General features: G+C 41.4%; 1 protein-coding gene across 1 annotated transcript; it reads left to right on the forward strand.

Annotated features, from left to right (window-relative positions):
* Positions 1-2,380: 2,380 nt before the first annotated feature.
* On the forward strand, positions 2,381-18,690 carry LOC141350846 (GPI-linked NAD(P)(+)--arginine ADP-ribosyltransferase 1-like). Its single transcript, XM_073856679.1, has 6 exons — positions 2,381-2,437; positions 6,376-6,485; positions 12,548-12,768; positions 13,555-13,690; positions 17,729-17,855; positions 17,944-18,690. The coding sequence occupies exons 1-6, from the start codon at positions 2,381-2,383 to the stop codon at positions 18,688-18,690; spliced, it is 1,398 nt and encodes a 465-aa protein (XP_073712780.1).
* Positions 18,691-25,161: the final 6,471 nt, after the last annotated feature.

Here is a 25,161-nt window from a genome sequence, read left to right on the forward strand (position 1 = left end):
TGGTCTAATTATCAACACTGGATGAATGAACAGCAAAAAAATACGCAAGCAAGCGCAACCACATACAACATAGACCGCAAACAAATGTACAAATAAGAGATTTACTTACTTGTCCATCAACAAGATCGCCAGATCAGCATCCCTTTTGCATCAAGTGCTATTAGCTCACGCCAACGAGTAAAAACCTGACCGAGTGGGACTCTTGTCCGGTTCCTAACTCGGTCAGATTCTCTTTTTCGCTTTTTACTCTCTTCCGAACGGTTTTCTTAGCTGTTTCCCTCATCGAGCATCACGTCTCAAATGCGCGCGTGCAGTTGTTGTTATAGGCTTGTTTGACTTCATGCAGCGCTGCAGGAACCGACAGCCGAATGACGTCTAAGTGCCGTCTCGGATCATTCTCGCGGTACTTTTACGTCATCCGACTGCCGGTTCTTGCAGCGCTGCACGAAGTCGAACAAGCCTAACGTGTGTGACGTCGTTGCTGTAAAGCAAGTCGTGATTCTCGCGAGATTTGTCAGGGGCGGTTCTCTCAAGCTTGCATTGGTGGTTTTGCTAGCGGCGTCCTCCCCGAGCTTCAACAGAAGGATGATTCGCCATACTATGACTTCGTTTACCATCGAAATGACTTTGAAGCTGTTATATTAAGGTAAAATAACTGCATAGTGTGTCTTTAACTAATTACTTTTTTAAAGAAACGTTCCCAACACTGGCTACATCATGTTTTTATTAAAAAAAACTATGACTAGCAGGGTTAAAGGTATTACAATTACACATATGCCTTATTAAAAGTCTCACCATACACAGCTTACTCATCCTCACTATGTGCTTTTTATGAAAAGATGTAAAACTTAACACCACCTTTGTCTGTGGTTTCCCTTTTACTCTGTTAAGCTGTACTTTCAGGACAAACCATGAAAAAATCCTAAACTATTTGACCCAGATAAGTAAATTGTGTTAAAGGTAGGGTATCTAATTTGATTTAGAAACATTTTTTGTTATGCTGGTTAAAAGTCTCCTCACATCCTAAAAGCAATCACTATGTTAAGTTGTTTAAATGTATTTGTAGAAATGTATGTCATCTGTGAAAGGCATTGGACCAAAAAAATGTTCAACTTATCATACTGTAGATCTTGGTTCGAACGGACGTTGCCTTTTTTGTCCCTCATACGTAGGCTAAGCGTAATTTGAATGTCCACCACGCAAGCTAGTCCACCCAGACACCATACGTCATTCATTGGTGCGTTCACGTGCGCTCACCTCCTGTCTGTAAACAGAGGGAGAATGGCAAACTTTTCTGCTGAAATGACAACCTGCACAGGAGCCACAAAACGAAAAACATGTTTTATAACCACCACAGTAAAAACTGCCTGGATCAGCAAAGAGCAAAAACTCAAATTAAAATCGGTAACTTTACTGCTTTACCACGAGATGTAAACAGCTGCAGGAGGCAAAGGGTCTGAAAGGGTCGTTGCACTGTTTATTTTGGTATGGTAGGTACGCGATATGTTTGTATTAAGATGGATTCAGATATTCTACTTTGATGAAACATTGTGTTGCTTATGAAATTTGTGTTCGTTTACGGATTAGCGTAACAATAAAGTTACTACGTCTTAACAAAAGAAAGTGTGCTTTAACTTATTCTGATGTAAACCAGTTGTTTATGTTGGTTATTTTGGTAATGTTTTTCAATTTGTACTGCAAAGTTTTTTCACTGGTGAATGAGACATGAGATGTGGACGTCTGATCTGTGCGTGTTCATGTGTTTCAAAAGAGGCGTGACTTTGGAATGGCGATTTGAATGGACAGTGGGATCGTGATTTCATTGCTAGTCGGCTACTGTTAGCATTTTTCAAAATGTGAAACCCTACCTTTAAAATGAACACATGTTATTTTGCACAACCTCAACACAATCAAAGCTTTGAAAACAGAAAAATGTGAGGTCGTTTAGCTACTGCACAGGGTGTAAAGTGTCTGACGTGACTACGTGTTGATTATAAAATAATTTTTATTAACCTGTACGTCAAAATGTCTAATTCTCACAACAGAGCTATCACAGTCATAGTTTCATCTTTACACAGTACACATGAGATTAAATAAGTATTGAAAGTAAGTTTGACTACAAAAAAATGTTATCCAATCATAGCAGTGGTCGTTTACTTCCAAGTCGTCAATTAAAATGGCTCTTTATACAGTGTATTGAATGCTTCTTCATTTGTAAATTTAAAACTATAAGAAGATGTGATATTCTGTTTTTTTATTGTGCAAAGATTTTGGATTTATTACACAAACTGTATTTGTTGTCATTTGCAGCTTCTTCGCTGTATTATATTCATACCTGATCTCTATTCGTTGAACATCTGAGGATTCAGACTAAATCAGGATGTTGACCACTGCAGCTCTTATTCTCATTCTCACTATTAAAGTTGTCCTAGGAAAGGTAAGAATGAATTATGAGTCTGTATATTACTGTACAATATATTTAAAACAATGTAACATTGTTAAAAAGTGTGGTAGAAATACATTATGATAAATTAACAAGCATTATTACCTGTGATGTGGGGTTCCCTTTCAGTCGGTCACTACGACGTCACGTCGTGACAGATGAATTTGGAACCGCTTCGCGGGTGACCTATCTACTTCGAGAACTATCAGAAACGCCAATGAACTTGGCATGCAGGTATTTGCATAATGCCGGCGCCGCCCCGCCAGGTGCATATATAAGGCGCAGGTGCATAATACCAAATCAGCTTTATTGCTTCGAAGCCGGCAGACATCTGCTCTCGAGAAGCTTTCAACTGATCTTCGTAGATCCTGTTCTGTGAGGGGAAGAAAAGATCTCAGCTTGCTGAAGTTGGTTGGGCAAAGACACCTAAGCGGAGGCTCGCAGTGTTTTCTCCACCCTTCTCTCTCTCTCTCTCTCTCTGTCTCTTTTTTTTAGGACTTGAGTTCGAGTGAGTGTGTTTGCCTCTCCCTGTGTGTTTCACCAGCTCGCACAAAAGAGTGATTTCCATGAAAGAGCAGCACGTTTGAGCTTTGTGTCTTTTTAAAGACAGCCACTCATTCGTGTCACGGACGGGGTCGTCTTTTTAAAGATGGATTTCCGTCCGTGCTCCGTTTCTGGATGCGGTGTGTTCATCGCCCTCCGGGATGGCCACGAGCGTTGTCTTTCGTGTCTGGGGCTCCAGCACGCAGAGGCAGCGTTGTGTGATAGTTCATGCTCCGTCTGCGAGGGCATGACTATGGCGGATTTGCGGAGACGGGTGTCGTTCCTCTGGCAACGGCCCCCGCCTTCCAAGTCTGGTGCTGCTAAGGGCGCAGCTACCAGACTCGCGAAGGATGATCTCCGTATAACGGTGCTGGGTCAGTCTGCTGGTTCGTCCAGCAGCTCCCAGCGCCCTGATCCGTTGCCAGCGGAGGTCCCGATGGAGACGAGCGGCCCGTGTTCTACGGTGTCCTCGCGCTCTGTCGAGCCTCCACGCAATGTTCTGCGTTCGACCCCGAGATGGCAGCCATGCTCGCTCGGGCGGCGGAGGCGGTCGGCTTGGAGTGGACTAAACCTCCCCCACCTGAACCGTCCCGCCTCGATGATTGGTTCTTCGGGGGTGCCAGGGCTTCTCAGTCCTCGCCCCCGGTGCCTTTCTTCCCCGAGGTGCATGAAGAGCTGACACGGTCGTGGAAAACCCCGTTTCCGCCCGGAACTGGCCGTTTCAGCCTTCACCACTCACCTCTCTCGAGGGTGGAGATGCCAAGGGGTACAATGGTATCCCGTCAGTGGAGCGGCCGGTCGCGATGCAGTTGTGTCCGGCCGGTGTCGCTTCCTCCTGGCAGGACCAGCCTACTCTCCCCTCACGGGCCTGTAAGCACTCATTGGCGCTGACCGGTGCTGCTTACAAGGCTTGTGGGGAGGCAGCCTCTGCCCTGCATGCCATGGCATTGCTGCAGGTTCACCAGGCTAAGGCTCTGAGGGACCTGCACGCGGGAGGTCACGACTCGGCGGAGTTCTCCGAACTGCGTGCGGCTACGGATCTGGCGCTTTGTGCGACCAAGGTCACCGCACGTGCCGTCGGGCGTGCGATGTCTACCCTGGTAGTCCAGGAACGCCATCTCTGGCTGTGTCTGGCGGACATGAAGGACGCTGATAAGACCCGGCTCCTGAATGCTCCGGTTTCCCAGACCGGCCTGTTCGGCGAGACGGTCGAGGAGTTTGCCCAGCAATTCTCCGCGGCCAAGAAGCAGGCCATCGCCCAGATCATGCCACGCCGGAAGCGTCCTGCGCCTGCCCCGTCCATGTCGGCGCCTCAGCCTGCTCCTCGCCGAGGGCGTCCTGCGGCGGCCGCCTCCGTTCCTCCCTGGGGCTCTTCCAAGAAGCGAGGAACCGGTCGTCAGCAGCCCGCCCGCCCAGCCCGCTTCGAAGGGTGGAAAGAGGAGATCGAAGCGGCCCTGAGACGGGCGACCTAGAGATGGAGGGGATCGCTCTTCGGGAGATGGTGAAGGCACCACTCCCCCCACCGGAGGAGGGCCGGTTGGAGAATCTTTTGTTTCAATTTTCTGTTCCGCCGACTTTTCAGTCGGCACCCACAATTTCACAAAAAGAGCGAATTCCACTTCCATCTCTAGGTCTTCAGATGAGCGCCGGAGACACGAGCGGGCTCATAACCCCCCCTCGTTCTCCGACTCATCAGAGGAGAACGAGAGCGACGCTCGGGCTCATAACCCCACCACGCTCTCCAACTTCTCAGGCGGTAGGAGACAGCTACGGGCTCATAACCCATCGTCTCCCTCCTCCTTCGCCAGAGGGTGCATCGAGTGGTGTGAGGTGCCTTCAGCAGAGCCTCCCTTACGCACTCACCCAGCAACGGACTCAAGTGAGTGTTATCACACACAACACTGCTGTCGGTGCGGCCATTACGCACACACCGGCGATCACCTCCGTTGCGCCCGCCGCGGGTACACCGATCGTGCCTTTAGTCCCCCTCGCTTGGTATCTGGGGGCGTGGGAACAGCTTCCCAGCCCGTCGCGTTGGCTTTTGCGCACGATTCGTCTCGGTTATGCGATATGCGATCCAATTTGCCCGGCGTCCCCCCAAATTCTCCGGCGTTTGCTTCCCTCGGTGAGAGCTGCCGATGCGCACGTCCACCGTGCGGAGATCGCTGTCTTATTGTCGAAGGACGCGATCGAGCCGGTCCCTCCAGCCGAGATGAGGTCGGGGTTTTACAGCACTTACTTTATTGTACCCAAAAAAAGCGGCGGTTTGCGACCGATCCTGGACCTATGTTCGCTGAACCGTGCACTTCACAGAATGCCGTTCAAAATGCTGACGCCCAAACGCATATTTCCATGCATTCGTCCAAACGATTGGTTCGCATCCATCGACCTGAAGGACGCGTACTTCCACGTATCGATTCTCCCTCGGCACAGGCCGTTTCTCCGCTTTGCGTTCGAGGGGCGAGCATACCAGTACAAAGTCCTCCCATTCGGGCTCTCTCTATCACCCCGCGTGTTCACCAAAGTAGTGGAGGGGGCTTTAAAACCCCTGAGAGAGAAAGGTGTGCGCATTCTCGCGTATCTGGACGATTGGCTAATAATAGCTCAAACTCGTCAGACGCTGTGCGATCACAGAGATTTAACTTTAAAACACCTCGCTCATTTGGGTCTTTGGGTCAACTGGGAAAAGAGCAAGCTTTGCCCCATGCAGATTTTTTTTTTTCTCGGGATGGAACTGGACTCGATCGATTTGACAGCTCGTCTAACAGAAGCGCGTGTACAGTCGATTCTGACTTGCCTGAATACATTCAAGAGCAAGAGCGCGGTCCCGCAGAAACAATTTCAGAAGCTTTTGGGTCATATGGCAGCAGCTGCAGCTGTAACTCCGCTCGGACTGCTTCATATGCGACCGCTTCAGCATTGGCTTCACGATCGAGTCCCGAGGAGAGCGTGGCTGCGCGGCATTCACAGTGTTATCATTACACCTGGGTGTCGTCGCACTTTCTCTCCGTGGTTAGACCGTGCGTTTCTCCGAGCCGGTGTGCCTCTGAGACAGGTCTCCAGGCATGCAATAGTATGCACAGATGCTTCAGACACGGGGTGGGGGGCCACGTACGATGGGCTTGTGGCTTCGGGGGTCTGGACGACACCCCAGCTGCATTGGCACATAAACTGCCGGGAAATGTAGACAACAACAACAAAAGGTGCCGATGGGTACGTTTCAATTACAAGATACTCTTACTTGACTTTGAACGGTGTTTCTTCTCTCTTCACAGATCCCAGACGTATTTCAGCAACCTATTTCAGCAGAGTGAGTGATTTAATTTGACGTGAGTACACAAAGCTTTTGAAGTGTTGTGCTGTGTCCTTGTTGTTCGTACTCACCTTAGGAGGGATTGAACCCTGTGGATGCCATTGGGGGCCGCCGTGACGGTGTGTGCCCACCCAACTCATTTACGCTCTGTAGCGGTGTCCAGCAGGAGTTACGTGGAAACAACGAGTGAGGTACGGTGAGGAGTTTGATAGCTACATTGGCCGCCGAGCAGCAGAGGGGTAGTTGAGGAGGGACCAAGGGAACCTGGGCGTTCTTACGTACGTTCCCTACAACAACAAATGTGTGATGACTCCTGTCTTTTGTCTAGATCTTCGCCTGCCTAGGGAAGAGGACGTGCGGTCATTGGCCGTTTGGAGTTTACTCAGCGGGACGTAGCGTGTCGGCCCCGGCCGTGAGTCCGTCAAAGCCCCTCGCCTCTTGCTGCATTGGATGGTTGCGGTAATGTATGGATTTAAATTCTGAACTTACCTTCTCACAAGCTAAAGCTAACTTACCCAGAAACGACCCACAGCCCTAGAGAACCTGTAAAGCAAGGGAGATACTTACCTTCGCACGAGCTAAAGCTAACTTACCCAGAAACGACCCACAGCCTTAGAAAACCTGTTAAGTAAAGAAGATACTTACCTTCGCACGAGCTAAAGCTAACTTACCCAGAAACGACCCACAGCCTTAAAAAACCTGTAAAGTAAAGAAGATACTTACCTTCACATGAGCTAAAGCTAACTTACCCAGCAACGACCCACAGCCCTAGAGAACCTGTAAAGCAAGGAAGATACTTACCTTCGCACGAGCTAAAGCTAACTTACCCAGAAACGACCCACAGCCTTAGAAAACCTGTAAAGTAAAGAAGATACTTACTTTCCCATGAACTAAAGCTAACTTACCCAGCAACGACCCACAGCCCTAGAGAACCTATAAAGCAAGGGAGATACTTACCTTCGCATGAGCTAAAGCTAACTTACCCAGCAACGACCCACAGCCCTAGAGAACCTGTAAAGCAAGGATGATACTTACCTTTGCACAAGCTAAAGCTAACTAACCCAGCAACAACCCACAGCCTTAGAAAACCTGTAAAGTAAAGAAGATATTTACCTTCCCATGAGCTAAAGCTAACTTACCCAGCAACGACCCACAGCCCTAGAGAACCTGTAAAGCAAGGAAGATACTTACCTCCGCACGAGCTAAAGCTACCTTACCCAGCAATGACCCACAGCCCTAGAGAACCTGTAAAGCAAGGAACATACTTACCTTTGCACGAGCTAAAGCTAACTTACCCAGCAACGACCCACAGCTCTAGAGAACCTGTAAAGCAAAGAAGATATTTACCTTCCCATGAGCTAAAGCTAACTTACCCAGCAACGACCCACAGCCCTAGAGAACCTGTAAAGCAAGGATGATACTTAAATTCGCACGAGCTAAAGCTAACTTACCCAGCAACAACCCACAGCCTTAGAAAACCTGTAAAGTAAAGAAGATATTTCCCTTCCCATGAGCTAAAGCTAACTTACCCAGCAACGACCCACAGCCCTAGAGAACCTGTAAAGCAAGGATGATACTTACCTTTGCACAAGCTAAAGCTAACTTACCCAGCAACAACCCACAGCCTTAGAAAACCTGTAAAGTAAAGAAGATATTTACCTTCCCATGAGCTAAAGCTAACTTACCCAGCAACGACCCACAGCCCTAGAGAACCTGTAAAGCAAGGAAGATACTTACCTCCGCACGAGCTAAAGCTACCTTACCCAGCAATGACCCACAGCCCTAGAGAACCTGTAAAGCAAGGAAGATACTTACCTTTGCACGAGCTAAAGCTAACTTACCCAGCAACGACCCACAGCTCTAGAGAACCTGTAAAGCAAAGAAGATATTTACCTTCCCATGAGCTAAAGCTAACTTACCCAGCAACGACCCACAGCCCTAGAGAACCTGTAAAGCAAGGATGATACTTAAATTCGCACGAGCTAAAGCTAACTTACCCAGCAACAACCCACAGCCTTAGAAAACCTGTAAAGTAAAGAAGATATTTCCCTTCCCATGAGCTAAAGCTAACTTACCCAGCAACGACCCACAACCCTAGAGCACCTGTAAAGCAAGGATGATACTTACCTTCGCACGAGCTAAAGCTAACTTACAGCACTCACTAGATGGCAATGTTACAACAGAGCAGAATACACTTAATTATCTTTGCTGTAATGTTATTAAACTAGATGTTGCAAGGAAGATACTTACCTTTGCACGAGCTAAAGCTAACTTACCCAGCAACGACCCACAGCCCTAGAGAACCTGTAAAGCAAAGAAGATATTTACCTTCCCATGAGCTAAAGCTAACTTACCCAGCAACGACCCACAGCCCTAGAGAACCTGTAAAGCAAGGGAGATACTTACCTTCGCCACGCTAAAGCTAACTTACCCAGCAACGACCCACAGCCCTAGAGAACCTGTAAAGCAATGAAGATACTTACCTTCGCACGAGCTAAAGCTAACTTACCCAGCAACAACCCACAGCCTTAGAAAACCTGTAAAGTAAAGAAGATATTTCCCTTCCCATGAGCTAAAGCTAACTTACCCAGCAACGACCCACAGCCCTAGAGAACCTGTAAAGCAAGGGAGATACTTACCTTCACACGAGCTAAAGCTAACTTACCCAGCAATGACCCACAGCCCTGGAGAACCTGTAAAGCAAAGAAGATATTTACCTTCCCATGAGCTAAAGCTAACTTACCCAGCAACGACCCACAACCCTAGAGCACCTGTAAAGCAAGGATGATATTACCTTCGCACGAGCTAAAGCTAACTTACAGCACTCACTAGATGGCAATGTTACAACAGAGCAGAATACACTTAATTATCTTTGCTGTAATGTTATTAAACTAGATGTTGCAAGGAAGATACTTACCTTTGCACGAGCTAAAGCTAACTTACCCAGCAACGACCCACAGCCCTAGAGAACCTGTTAAGCAAAGAAGATATTTACCTTCCCATGAGCTAAAGCTAACTTACCCAGCAACGACCCACAACCCTAGAGCACCTGTAAAGCAAGGATGATACTTACCTTCGCACGAGCTAAAGCTAACTTACAGCACTCACTAGATGGCAATGTTACAACAGAGCAGAATACACTTAATTATCTTTGCTGTAATGTTATTAAACTAGATGTTGCAAGGAAGATACTTACCTTTGCACGAGCTAAAGCTAACTTACCCAGCAACGACCCACAGCCCTAGAGAACCTGTAAAGCAAAGAAGATATTTACCTTCCCATGAGCTAAAGCTAACTTACCCAGCAACGACCCACAGCCCTAGAGAACCTGTAAAGCAAGGGAGATACTTACCTTCGCCACGCTAAAGCTAACTTACCCAGCAACGACCCACAGCCCTAGAGAACCTGTAAAGCAATGAAGATACTTACCTTCGCACGAGCTAAAGCTAACTTACCCAGCAACGACCCACAGCCCTAGAGAACCTGTAAAGCAAGGAAGATACTTACCTTCGCACGAGCTAAAGCTAACTTACCCAGCAACGACCCACAGCCCTAGAGAACCTGTAAAGCAAGGAAGATACTTACCTTTGCACGAGCTAAAGCTAACTTACCCAGCCACGATCCACAGCCCTAGAGAATCTGTAAAGCAAGGAGGATACTTACCTTTGCACGAGCTAAAGCTAATTTACCCAGCGACGACCCCTAGCCCTAGAAAACCTGCAAAGAAGGGAAGATACTTACCTTATCGCTGGTACAGGAACCCAGAAAGAAGGCATAGTGTGAGTGATCCAACGAAGAACTTACTTTGTTGTTTATTCTGCCCTCAGGAGGAACGAGTCGCGCCACGGAAAGTCCTTATACGCAGGAGGTGGGCCGAGGGCAAAGGAGCTCCGCCCGGCCCTTGCCCTGTTGTCCCCTGGCCCCGCAGAGAAGGCTTCTCCCCTCCAACATCCCCGGCCCCGTAGTACTCCCTCTGAGGGCGAGAAGCGAGACTTTTTTTTAGATCCCCTTTCCCCGTTCCCTATTAAATACCTTTTAAATAATTTAAATAAAGTTTAATGTTTTAATCTACTTATCTCTTGTTGTTTGGACATTGGGGGGCTTTTGGGACCTCCTCGAGGTGGAACTTGGGAAGGAGCGCGACGCACACAGTCTGTGGTCCGCTCCGACCTGTGACAAAACTACAAGTTATAAGATTGCAGGCTACTGTTTGTGTTTGAGGGAATACAAACGCGTTGTGCTGTCAGTTATTTTTTCTCTCTGTCTCTCGCACTCGAGGCAGCATCATGGTTGGATAGCGCAGATAAAGGGGCGGTATCATTAAAATAAGATCCCCTTAATACGTCATGGGGGGAGCGAAATCCGAATGACCTATATATTCACATGCTTGCAGAAAGAGCCTTACCAAAACAAAGTTACAGGGTTGGTATTTTTCATGTTTTCTGGGTTGGTAGAAGCATTGGGGACCCGATTATTGCAATTAAACATGGAAAAAGTCTAATTTTCATGTAATGTCCCTTTAAATCAATAGTTTGTGTCCAATCATTTATTATTGTTGTATATGCATGTCTATAAATAGGCTACTAGTAATTACATTTTCATTAATAACATTACAGCACTCACTAGATGGCAATGTTACAACAGAGCAGAATACACTTAATTATCTTTGCTGTAATGTTATTAAACTAGATGTTTAACTCCTCTCATCACCATCATTTGCAATACATTATAGCATTGTTCAGTGATGTGGCGTACATTATATTATTTTATTATCTTAAATGTTGTAAACTTGATGTTTGAAGAAGTCAGTCAATTTAAATTAACATTTATAGGATTACTAACTTACAACGTGTTTTCAAGCGTTTAATGGAGTGCTTTATTTATTTGGCCTATACCTGTGGTTTTTAACTCCAGTTCAGGAGGCACGCGCTCTGTACATTTTACATTGCAGCACAAACTAGGGGTGTGCAATAATGACAAAAATCATATACATTTTATTTTCTTGTCAGATATTTTTCTCTCAAGTTTTAAACATCTCACACTACAAGATTTGAAATTCATGGAGTGATTTATGTACCCATTAATCGACAGTGGTGGTTAACCTGCAACACGGCACTTTAATCATAAAAAATTGTAGAGCAACGTATCATGTGGACGTGGCGATCGTGGAATGGACAGAGAGAAGAGGAGGAGGATATAAGGGGCTTCAGTAGTTGCCAATGTGCAGTTTATTCTAGCCGATCTGGTGAGAGGAAGTAGAGTGTGGGAGCGAGTGCAACACTGAGAAGGCTGAGGATTAATGAGTGACTGGGTGAAGGAGGAAATAGGATAACAGGAATTGGCTGAGTATTTATACTATGCAAGAAGGATGTGTGTAATGAGGTGTATAATCGAATGATCCGTTCTAAGTGTGTGCAACAGGAATACTCACCGGAAGCGTCATCAAGGGCGTATTTCTGACAGCAGGTACACGAAGAAAGGAGGATTCAGCTGGCCACTAGAAGGAGAAAAACACAGAAAGGAGAGTATTAGCAGTTGCTTGTGAGTACCCTTGCACAAATTGTGAACGCTACATCTTATTGGAGTGTGAATCACGAGGCGAATATTGTGAGTCTAGTTTTCGTGGGAAAACGGCCCCACTGCGAAAGAGTGTTGTGGGTGAGCCGGAAACCGCGGAATAAAGGAAGGAACGGGGGTGTCAGGACGGCGACGACTGACTTTCCATCTGCATCGAAGACGGCGCCCAGTAAATCCCAGGACAAATTCCAGTCAGTCGTTGGTTGGTGACCCTAATTCACTGAAGTGTGTGGAGTGCAGTGGATGAGTCCATGTCTTTGTCGTGAGTGTGTACACGTGAAGAGGTTTGCAGTGCTATGCTGTGCTTGTGTTCTCAGTGACCACCTCTAGGCTGAAGGAGTTTTGGGAGAATAAGTGGACGTTGTATTCTGTGAAGCAACATCTAAATTATATGCCCCATCTGACCCCCCTGTATGTACACCTGGTAAGGACGATCTGATTCGGACCTTAGTATTGACACCCCGGGCTGACATCGGGAAAATCTCCTGGCTTTAGTGAGGCGGAGGCGGTGGAGAAAACTAACAAGGCAAGTGAGACCTTTTGTATTACAGCGGAAAATATCTGTAAGAAGGAAAGTTGATTGTGGAGAGAAGATATTAGCGGTGTGAGTACTTACGTCTGTCGTGGAGCCCCTTAAAGTTCGCCCCTGTCTAGATCTCTGATCCTGTCAGCTGGAGGAGAGGAAAGCGTTCGGCCCACCGCAGCAGTCGACAGCTTTACCGTGTCATTGGAGCCTCTGACCAGGCCAACATTAGGACACCTACCACCGCTAAAGGTCTGGAAATTCCATTCTACTCACCTTCCTGTAGTCCCACCTGCCATAAGCATACCAGTCTGGGAGAAGATCGTTCACGTCGCCCCTGTGAGAGTAAAGTCCCCGTCACCCGCAAAAGTACTCACCCCCTGTCATAGCTAAGAGCTATTTGCCTGTGTTAAATGTCATCTAAGCAAGAGTAAAAGTCCCAGTCACCAGCCAAAGTACTTACCTCCTGTCATAGCTAAGAGCTAATTGCCAGTGCTACACGTCGTCCAAGTGAGAGTAAAAGCCCCAGTCACCAGCCAAAGTACTTACCTCCTGTCATAGCTAAGAGCTAATTGCCTGTGCTACACGTCGTCCAAGTGAGAGTAAAAGCCCCAGTCACCAGCCAAGTACTCACCCCTGTCATAGCTAAGAGCTATTTGCCTGTGCTATACATCGTCCAAGTGAGAGTAAAAGCCCCAGTCACCAGCCAAGTACTCACCCCCTGTCATAGCTAAGAGCTAATTGCCTGTGCTACACGTTGTCCAAGTGAGAGTAAAAGCCCCAGTCACCAGCCAAGTACTCACCCCCTGTCATAGCTAAGAGCTATTTGCCTGTGCTATACATCGTCCAAGTGAGAGTAAAAGCCCCAGTCACCAGCAAAAGTACTTACCTCCTGTTGTAGCCAAGAGCTATTTGCCCACGTTACATGTCGTTTGAGTGAGAGTAAAGCCCAGCCATCGGAGAGAATACTTACTTTGTGTGGATAGTTCAGAGCCACCAAACTGTGTCGCACACCGCCCTAGGGAAAGTAACGTCTCACAAAACGACAGGCCTGGTTCTGCCCATATTCACGAGTCATCCGATTTGTCCTTTTGGAAAAATAAGCAAAGGCCTCTGTTAGCTGCACTGTGTCTGTCTCTTATCTTTAACTTGCAGATACTCACCTGTGTTTCCATCTCAGCTCGAGTGCCCCGTCTCCAGCAGTACTTACCTGTGCCTCCATCTTAGGACAATCGGCGAAATACTTACCTCCGGGTCCCTCCGTATCGCCATCCGGCGAACAGCAGCCCAGGTATCCAACTCTTCCTTCAAAAATTACTCACCCTGGTTCTCTTTTACGTTCAGGAGAAGGCGGGAGCCCCAGAATCGGCGTCCTGTAGAAGGAACCAAACCGGAGATCCGTAAATAAACTGTTAGAGTTGTAAGGAAAGAAGAGGAAAGAAGAAAGGACCTACCTAAGGCCTACCTGTGACTGGGTCGACAAGACCCAAGACTGTCCCCATCCAAGCTTTTGGATTTTAGCTCCCCTTCCCCCTTCCCTATATTGATTTTTAAGTAACTTAACTCATTCACCGCCATTGATGAGTTATCTCGTCATTTATGAGTTCATATTTAACTAATAAGTATGCCTTTCTGGACGAATTTCAAAGTGAAAGTGTAATACCGCTTTTATCCACCAGATGGCGCCAAAACGAATTTATCAAAAACGGAAGTTAAAAAAATATAACGTTTTATTTTAAGTCTCTTTATGTTTGATAGTCATTCTGAGTCTGATCTCTAACATAAATTTCTTTACAAAAACACATTTTTTTAAAGGGGACATTCCAATAGACGTTTTTAAGATATTAAATAAATCTTTGATGTCCCCAGAGTACATATGTGAAGTTTTAGCTCAAAATACCATATAGGTAATTTATTGTGGCATGTTAAAATAGGCAATTTATGGGGCTGAGCAAAAATGCACCGTTTTTGTGTGTATCCCTTTAAATCCAAACGAGCTAGGTGGGCGAGTCTCAAGCGCTCCCGCTGTAGAGCTGACAGAGCATCGAGGGAGATTCTCTCACGAAAGAAGTTAGTGAGCGATGTTAAGCATTATAAATATGAACAAGTTTAAAAAGTCAATTATCTGTTTTATGCATACTAAATACATGTTTATCAGTAGATGGGGAACATTGTGGAATAAAAATAAAGACTTAAGGTCTCATGTTGCCAGTGTTTTAAACAGGCATAATGAGTTTCAGCATGTTACAATAAAATACACGTCCACAAACACTCAGAAGTTTGCTTTTTGACCAAACCACACGAGCACATTTAAATGATCTGTAATAAAACAACGCGTTTAATGCTTAAACTTTAGAGAAACAGATCAAATGACATGTTTAAGTTTATTGTGCACACATATTGAACACATTCGCGTTTCTGTCAGTCTCTCATCTATTTTGTAACTCCTCATTCATTTGAAACTTGAGAGAAACATTAAACAACATATTTACTTATTGTGTATGATAGTGAATACGCGTTGTTCACTCACTCTGTCTCGTGCAGTGCATTAATCCTCGTGTTCATTTATATAAACTTCAGAGAAACATATTAAACAACATAACTTGCTTGAAAGCGAACCGTCGCGTTGCTCTCTCTCTCTCTCTCGTTCGTTCGCTCACTCGCTCTCTCTCTCTTGCACTAAGGTAACGTTAATCCTTTAGAACGTTAATTGAATCTTTAGAAAGATTATTAAAACTACAAGTTATAAGATTGTAGGCTCCTGTTTGTGTTTGATGGAATACAAACGCGTCGTGCTGTCAGTCATTCTTTCTCTCTCTGTCTATCGCACTCGAGGTAGCCTCATGGTTGGATAGCGCAGTTGAAGGGGCGGTATCATTATAATTGGAGCCCTTACCTACGTCATGGGGGGAGCGAAATCCGCATGACCTATTTATTCACATGCTTGCAGAGAGAGCCTTACCAAAACAAAGTTACAAGGTTGCTATTTTTCATGTTTTCTGGGTTGGTAGAAGCACTGGGGACCCGATTATAGCACTTAAACATGAAAAAAGTCTGATTTTCATGGAATGTCCCCTTTAAGCTTTTTGCTCAAAATGTTGTATTTTTGAAGAGAAATATCCATATTTCAGTGGTTAAATTAAGTAGAAAAACTAAATATATAATGAAACGTTTTTTCCCCATTTTGTTTGTTTGTTTGTTTGTTTATTGCTTGTTTGAAAGCAGAGGGTGTGTTCTTTAATTTGATATAATTTGTATGTTTATATATTTATAGAAAATAATTTTTCCTGCAACGAATTTTGTGAAAATTTTGTTAAAATCACAAAAATGCAGGTGGGCAACTTTTCTCAAAAAGGCTGGCGGTGAATGAGTTAATAAAGTCTGTTTTAAATTTTACTTACCTTCTCTTGTTTGTCTGGTCATTGGGGTGTCTTTGGGAACTCCCCGAGGTGAAAACTAGGAAGGGGCGTGACTCGCAACATCTGTGGTCCGCTCCGACCTGTGACATTGACATAATTTTCCAATGAACAGGGACTGCATTCACAAAACATCTCGAGGCTAAAAATAACCCCTAACTTGCCAATTTGTTAGTCCATGTTTCAGTACTCCTAAATGTTTGCTTTAAGAATATTTCACTAAGGGGTGGTTTCCCAGACAGGAATTAGACCCGCAACAGAAAACCACCAGGTTTATTAATGCAAACACAGGTTACTGAAAGCAAAGACCCTCTTCAGGGAAGCCTGCAAGATTAACACAGCAACGCTGCAATACAAAGGAAAGGAGACCAGAAGCCGTTTCTAATAAACAGATTAAAATGTAAAACTTATCTTGTGTATCTTGTGGTAAACTGTAGAGGATTGAATGAATCAGCCAATAAAGTCAATAAAAGAGTTTTTTACTAAGCACCGCCAACATGAATACGTCAATCGCCAGCTTTGGTTTAAATGGCTCTGCTAAGCTAATCTTCTGGTCGAGGTTGGTTGGGGTCGAATCACAACACACTAAACAAACTACACAATCAAAACTTCATAATATAGGGCTTATTCGATCTACGTCATTAATGTTCGCAGCGGCCATATTGTTGACATAAAACTGTCAGTCTGTCAACTGTCAGCCTGTCAACTATAACGATACAGATACAATGAACGACATCATTGGGATCACTTTCTGAGCGATTTTTCCCACCTGATTAAGGATAAACCATTGATAGCATTAAAATCTATTTGAACTTCAAGTGCACGGCCACTTAAAATGACAGTGAAGCTCATTGCTGAGGTCTATAACATTAGATTACCTCCAGTTGCTGTGAAAATTGACTACGTAATGCTTTTTAATCTATTACATTAACTAACTGTTATGCCAAAAGGGAAGAGATTACACAAACTATTAGATTCACTGTTTAGAGTTACACGAAACGCAGCGTGTTGAGGACATCTGCAAAAGTTTTTATTACAGGCAATATTAAAGGCAAGTGATTTGCGCGAGTGCCGTGAGCGAATTAGCATAAACGTATTGTTTGGTGATGTGGACGATGATATAGTTATCGTTATAGTTATAATGTGAACGGCCCTTCAGTGCTTGTATGATGAATGCGGATACTGTATGAACGATATAGTTATAAATATCCAGATAAGTTATGGCTGGCAATAAGGACGGATCTTTACTTAAGGCTATTGGGTCTATTTGATATTGTTCCACAATAATCAAGCTCATCTTCTCTTAATACAGACGAGATTAAGCCATTAGGCTACTGCTCCCCTCGACTCAAATCTATGTGCGGCTAGGGGCAGGACACATGGCAGGACAGATGTTATGTCAACAAGATGGCCGCGGCTAGCGACTTCCGGTGTTTGCGAATAAGCCCTATAAGGAAGACATCAGCCTGATTTTAGGACACAAAACATGAACACATGTTATATTGCGTACCATAAACACAATCATAGCTTCAAAAACACAGAAAAAATGGGACCTTTCAGAACTGATGCTGTTTTCTTAGTACTGGGTATCTTTGACCCGCCTACTACTTTCAGAAAGTATAAAACCCTTTGAGATTGTTCCTCATTGCCACTCTTTCTTCATGCATACAGGTATGATATCTTAACATACACTTTTATTACTTTACTGAACTTGAACTTAATACTATATTTATCAAATTCTGTAATAATCACCTGATTAGATATTCACAGAAATATGCTTGCTTTAAAAAGTTAAAATGTTTAAAATGTCTCTTTCAACAAATTGTTAAAAAACTCGGAACAGTATGAACAGTTTAGTATTGTGCAAAAAATTTGAATAATTAACCCAATGTTGTATTTGTTGTCTTTTGCAGTTTCTTGACTTTATCGTTTTCATACCTGATCTTCATTCATTGTTCATCTGAGGATTTAGACTGCATCATGATGTTGACCACTGCAGCTCTTATTCTCATTGTCACCAGTAAAGTTGTCCTAGGACAGGTAAGCTTGAATTAAGAGCCTGTATATTACTATACAATCATGATTGCATTATTACTAAGCATATTAAAATGTTTCTCATTGGATATAGGACAGATTGAGTATTAAAAGACAGATATATCCATTAAATATGGCACCGGATTCAGTTGATGACCAGTATGAAGGCTGTACAGAGAAGATTGAAAAATTGGTGGAGACAAAATATCTAACTGAAGAAATCCGTGCTAACATATCAGGCTTTGGAAAAGTTTGGGAAAACAATACAAAAAACATCCCTGGACCAAAAGACAATCTGCAAAGAAACCATTTAATTGCCATTTCTGTGTATACTGGTGTTACAGTATACAGTCAATTCAATCAGGATGTTAGGACCGGTAAACAGAAATACCAAAACAAGACATTCTCATGGCATTCCCTTCATTTTTGGTTGACACAAGCAATACAGACTCTAAAGAAAACGCAACAGGGATGCAAGTCAACTTATCGTGGTACCAATGTTACATTTGAAGGTGTCAATAACACAGAGATTCGTTTTGGCTCATTTACGTCCTCCTCTCCTTATCAGAATGTAACCACTAATTTCGGAAATGAATCTTGTTTTGAAATCAAGACTTATTACGGTGCTGATGTGTCAAAATACTCCCAGTTTCCTAATCAGAAAGAGGTGTTGATTCCCCCGTATGAGACATTTAAAGTCACTGATATCAGGAACGATCAGAAGGGTGACTGGTGTAAGACTGTGTTTGAGTTGAAGAGCACTGGTATAAAAAGTAGCTTAAACTGTGCAGTGGCATCAGTCAAGCCTAAGAAATATCACAATGTCATTATCTCTGACTGAGCAGCCTTTACATATTTTCATTTCAATTTAAGCATGGCTATTATAAAGGTTAAGGATTGCAGCTTTAAGTAGTTTATCTGAATGATAATCATTTAGTTATTTTTTTTTCTCGATTATATGCAGAGTTAAATGCATTTGTTGCATATTAGCTGTTCTGTTGCATACGTACACTGTAAAAAGTTCTTTGCTGCCTTAAATTGTTTAGTTTAATCAACTCGGATTTACAAGTCATTTTAATTTACTATTATTTATCTTAAAATGAGTTGTCATAAATTACAAAATATAGTTGAAATAAGTCAACTTCATTTGTTGTAGCAACTCATCTCTTGTCAATATAAAATAAAGTAGGTACAGTAAAATAAATAAATTTAACTTATATTTTTATATATAATTTAATATTATATTTATACTTATATATATTTTATATAGTTCTTATTTAAACAGCTTAACCCCTGATAACAAACCCTGATGCCCCAGATTCATCTTGACCTGTACTACTTAGGTTTAATGCTTTACTCCGCTGTCTGGTTTCTCATGCTATGTTTGAATTTGTTACAAAAATCAAATAAAATATTTCAAATGTATATTTTGTGTCAAATTCTTATAATATATATTTATGCATTTGGCAGACGCTTTTATCCAAAGAGACTTACAGTTCATTACAAACTATAATTTTTTATCAGTGTGCGTGACCTTTTGCTGAGCTACAGGAACACTTACGTGACAAGTAGTCGTTCATTTACTCGCCCTCAATTATAATAATGTGATAAATAAGCGATTATTAAATCATGGTAGTTAAAGTGTAGTAACTAGGTTTTTGACAGATTGATAACAATTCGTATTACCATAGTTTCTTACACACGGCAGGACGTTGGCGCTCCAGGAGCGACGTTGCCTACACCTGTACTAGAGCTTGGCATAACTAGACAGATTGTATGTAATTATTACAAAAATGATTACAAAAATAACAAAAACTAAGAAATATCTTGATATTCAGTATTATTTTTTCTTATTCTAAATAATTTTGGGTCATCTTGAGGCCCCCTTGAAAGTTTATTGAGGCCCTCTTGAGGAGAATCACTGCTCTAGATAAAGCGAGACCTTACAATGCAAATGAACAGTGCACATTACAAGTTAATATATAAGCAATAAGGTAGAGGAGGCTGTGTTGTATCGTGAATTTGTCACTGCTGAAGGGCAACAAAACAAAGTGACTGCAACTCCTTTAGCCGTATTTACAATACATTACTTGCCTCAAGTACCTTATTGTTATCAGAATCAGGTACTGGAGCTAAATGTTTTATAGTGTTCATAATTGGGGTAGGGAAATTATTACATTATTTAAATAAGAAATAACTCCATGTAACTTCAAGTACACTGAAAAAAATGATTCATTGAATTTAATAATTTTTTTAAGGTAAGTGGTTGCAATTAATTTATTTAAGCTACATTTAAACAAAAAAGATTAGTAAAGTAAAATAAAATATAAAACTTTTGTTTTTAAATAAATTGATTGCAACCACTTACCTTAAAAAATTGATTAAATTCAATGAATCATTTTTTTTCAGTGTACTCCATCCTAAACGCCTTTGTTGTTCTTTGCTTTTTTTTGTGTTCTTATGTGAAGCTGCTTTGGTACGATGAACAATTGTGAAAAGCGCTACAGAAATAAAATTGAATAAGAGCACTTATTACATTGCTAAAAACAATGCTATTTTGTATAGAGAAGGTAACAGATTGGTAAGTTAAGAATACTAAAACATTAAAATCATGTCTGCATTTGTGTTTGCAGAAACAACAAACAAGTGCTACTCGGCCCTGTACCAAACTCGTGTTTGAATCATGGTTTAGTCGGTAGTAAAGGTTTTAAACATGAAAACATAAACTACTTACAGGAATGTCAGAAGCGGGAGGAATTATGATAATGACCGTTGTGTCCACGTCAACAGGCCGAGGAAATTATCTGTTGACTACAATCTGTGTGTTAGTTGTAGTCCAAGAAAAGACATTTAAGCTGGAGGTGATACTGTAACTCACGTCATTGTTTACTTTGGGATTCGTACCTTTGCATATCATTAACATTTACCAATACACCCTTATACAAAAAAAGGCAATTTAAAATCATGAATCGGATAATAGATCCTCTTTAAAGCAATATTGAAAAACATTTTAAGGTCTTTTCTTATTAAGTAACAGTACTTAAATGGCTATTATTTATTCCATTTACATTAACGCATTTGGCAGACGCTTTTATCCCAAACGACTTGCAGTGCATAACTGCATACAAAGTCTATTTGTGTCCTGAAAACATCCACAGACAGATGAAACATTGTGTAATATAATTGCAATAGTGGGAACTTCATATTTAGAAATACTCAGTTCTCTTAAGAACGGATTCTTATAATTGAGTGCCTTTGGTCTGAATATTATTTCAAATATAAAACCCAATAAGTTGTTTCTCATTCGTGCATGCAAGTATGCAACATTCTGTAAACTCTACTGAACTTTCAGTTTGAAACTTCTTACTTAAACCAAATTCACCCGAAGGTCTTTACATCTGAAAAGGTTTGTTACTATAAATGTTCTTTGTCCTACAAAGGATAGCTGTACAATTTTAATTGATAGCTATAGTGTGATGTGATATTCACAGGTAATTAAAAGTAAATGTTTTCATACAGTAGCTCTTTAAAATTAACGTTTCTTTGGTTTAAAATGAAAAATCAGTTAGTAAGCAAGAACATAAACAATCAGTGTGTAAAACTCTCTCCTTAAACAGATTAATTGTATAGCAACCTGCAATTTTATGTTTTAAAAAGAGATTATGGTAAAAAAGGCAAAAGTTACAGATTGCAGCTTTGACAGAATGCTGAATGATCCCTCATTTGTAAAGCTTCGGATTCGTAACAAAATTGTATTCGTTGTCTTGCAGCTTCTTTGCTGTATCATATCATACTGAATTTGGGGTTGCTGAGTTGCTGTTCAAACAAAGTGCTGAAAATCCTCCTTTTCGAAATGTATGTTTTAAACGGAAGTAAAGATAACAAGCATGCATTAGGAAGATTAATAATTGATTTATTTAGGCTATAGTATATTTTCTATCGACGTGTAAAACCATATTTTGGCGGATTGTTTTTTTTTTTACTTTCATTGTTTTTACTAGTTTGCCTGCCCATTTAGTCTTAATAATTAATGAAACCTAAACGAACTTGGCTTGCTGTTCTCGAAAGCTGCTCGAATCTTGGTCGGGCTCGAGCCCCAATTCCAAGTAACAGAACAGAAGAAAAATGCAGTGAAGGATGAGAGATGCCAGAAGAATTGTGGCTGGGCGCAGAGGCACGGAGACTCGCGTTTACCATATGATTTTAATGATGATTGACACAGGACTGTTTAGGTTCCTTTCAAACCTACGTTAAAAGTGTAGCCGTTAAAATATTATTAGCCTAATAGTTTATTTTGATCATGGTGCTACGATCGATGGATAATTCTGAAGTTGTTTTAAAGAAAAATAAAATAATTACTTTTCAGTCATTTGCGATGTCACACACTTGAACGTCTCCGTGTTTTTACATGATTTGCGACGTACATTTGCAAATGATTCATAAAGTTACCTCCGCATTTCTTTGATCGCTTGTGTTTTAAAAGTACTGTATGCTCAAACTTTAATGACAGCAATGTGATCGCTGTTGCGCTGGTAGAGAGAGACAGAGAGAGAGAGAGAGAGAGAGAGAGAGAGAGAGAGAGAGAGAGTGAGAGAGAGAGAGAGAGAGAGAGAGGCGGAGAAAAAGAGAGAGCACGGCCCTGTACAAAAGTAGAAATTATTTGTTATTTGAAGTCGGCTCTTAAAGTACAAAATACCCGATTAAGCGATTACGTGGCTATTATACAAAATTTTTTCGGGACGCTCTTGCGACCCGGTGGCAACTTGTCCACGACCCGGTACTGGGTCGCGACCCGGTGGTTGGGGACCTCTGCCCTAGACCACAAGATAACTTTTTAATTGCCATTTTTGTGTACACTGGTCGTACAGTATACAATCAATTCAATCAGGATGTTATGAATGGTAAACATAAATATGAAACCAAGACATACTCATGGTATTCACTTCACTTTTTGTTGACAGAAGCGATACAGATTTTAAAGAAAACAAATAAGGATTGTGAATCAACTTATCGTGGTACCAAAGTTATGTTTAATGAGAATGTTCTGAAAAAAAAGATTCGTTTTGGCTCATTTGCGTCCTCGTCTCTTGATCGTAAAATTGCAGAGGGATTTGGAACTGAATCTTGTTTTGAAATCAAGACTTGTCATGGCGCTGATGTGACAAAATACTCCCAGTATAATAATGAGAAAGAGGTGCTGATTCCCCCGTATGAGACATTTAATGTGACTGAAATCAAGAAGTATGAGTGGTGTAAGACTGTGTTTGTGTTGAATAGCACTGGAATAAGAAGTGACTTAAATTGTGCAGTGGCATCAATTGAGTCCCAGATATCTCACAAATGTTTATCTCTCCAGCAACCTGGGGATGTGCAGCAGAGCCAATATCTCCCTCTGCTGCAATATCAAAATGATTTGTATCTGTATTTGGATAAAACCGAAAGTGGGCGGGGTTAAAACAGCAGTAAAACAGTATTCTATTTAAAAGGGACATCTTAAGATGCAACATAAATCTTTGCTGTCCCCAGAGTATATATGTGAAGTTTTCGATCAAAATACCCTCAAAATTAATAATTATGAAAATTTCAAAAAAAATTGCCACTTTGTAGGTGTAAGCAATAATAATGTGCTGTTTTTAGGTGCCTCCTTAAATGCAGATGAGCTGATGAAATGCAAACACTGATCACTATAATGGTGATTTGTTGAAATTGAAACTCAATCGTGCTGTCAATTTTTTTCTCTCTCTCTCTCTGCACGGAATAGCGATTGTGTGGTTGGATAGTGCAGGTTAAGTTTTTTTTATTATTATGATAAGATATCCTTTTGACATCACAGGGGGAGCCAAATTTTAATGACCTATTTTTTCACATGCCTGTAGAGGAATGGTTTACCAAAACTAAGTTACTGGGTTGATCTTTTTCATATTTTTTAGGTTGATAGAAGCACTGGAGACTCAATTATAGCACTAAAAAAAGACAGAGTATCATGATACGTCCCCTTTAAATAATATCAATTGTATAACTAAAAGTGTATATATAAAATACATTTACTAAATTAACTATTTTTATTATACAAATATTATTAAAACTCAAAATGTATAATGGCTGACTAGAGAACATGATGGTTGAAAGAAAATTCTTTAAGAATAAAATTTTTGCATGTTTTAATATTACAAAACTATTTTACATTTAAATAGCTCAACATAAATCATGTATTATCATTATTATTATTACAATTACTCACTGAAAAAATAAAATGTTTTACACATCAGCTCAAGTAAAAGAAACGTGAAAAAATTGCTTATACAGCAACAGGATCATTAAATCAGTTAGCTTAACTTGAGAACGTGAATAAATTAAACAGACTGATTATCAACGGGATCTCCAACAACGATTCATAACCTAAATTTAATTTAATCAGGAGAATTAAAGCAGATTTGTATGAATATGTAAATGTTTATCTGTTTTGCACAGTTACAAAACGTTTGAAAGCATGACATAAAACACAATGATTTATGACTATATAAAACACAATGACTAGACCAGTTTTATTGTCGTTTGGTGCTCATACGGTATCATATTTGCCTCTTTGCTGTAACTCCTAACTATGTTAGGACAGGTCTCCGGCATTCTTAAATAATTAAGACTATAAGGGACCCTTATAAATCAAAGTCTGGAAATGAGATTAAAGTCACATAGTTCTTAGAATACACAATAAAATTTTTACTCTTCTAATATTTGTTATTTTAAAATATTGTGTCCTTATGCATATGGCCGTTTAATGTTCACTGATCGCCATCTTCAGGTGTAATGGTGTTAATTCACTGAATGAATTAGTAAATAAAGTGTGTTTACCTAAATTAAAGAGAAGGATCTTTCACATGAATTTGTTATTGGTTTTAAGTGCATTTATATGGAAGCCCATTTCCGCCACATAAGAAAAAAAATCAAGCTTCAAAAGTCATAATTATGAGATAAAAAGTCAAAATTATGACTTTAAAAGTAATAATTATGAGATAAAAAGTCAAAATTATGAGATAAAAAGTAAAAATTATGAGATAAAAAGTCTAAATTATGACTTTAAAAGTCATAATTTTGATTTTTTTTAAATCTCATAACTATGACTTTTAAAGTCATAATTTCGACTTTTTATCTCATAATTATGACTTTTAAAGTTATAATTTCGACTTTTTATCCCATAATTATGACTTTAAAAGTCATCATTTCGACCTTTTATCTCATAATTATGACTTTTTATCTTATAATTATGACTTTTAAGGTCAACATTTCGACTTTTTGTCTCATGATTATGACT

Source organism: Misgurnus anguillicaudatus, chromosome 19 (assembly GCF_027580225.2).
Source record: "Misgurnus anguillicaudatus chromosome 19, ASM2758022v2, whole genome shotgun sequence".
Taxonomy (NCBI): Eukaryota; Metazoa; Chordata; class Actinopteri; order Cypriniformes; family Cobitidae; genus Misgurnus; species Misgurnus anguillicaudatus.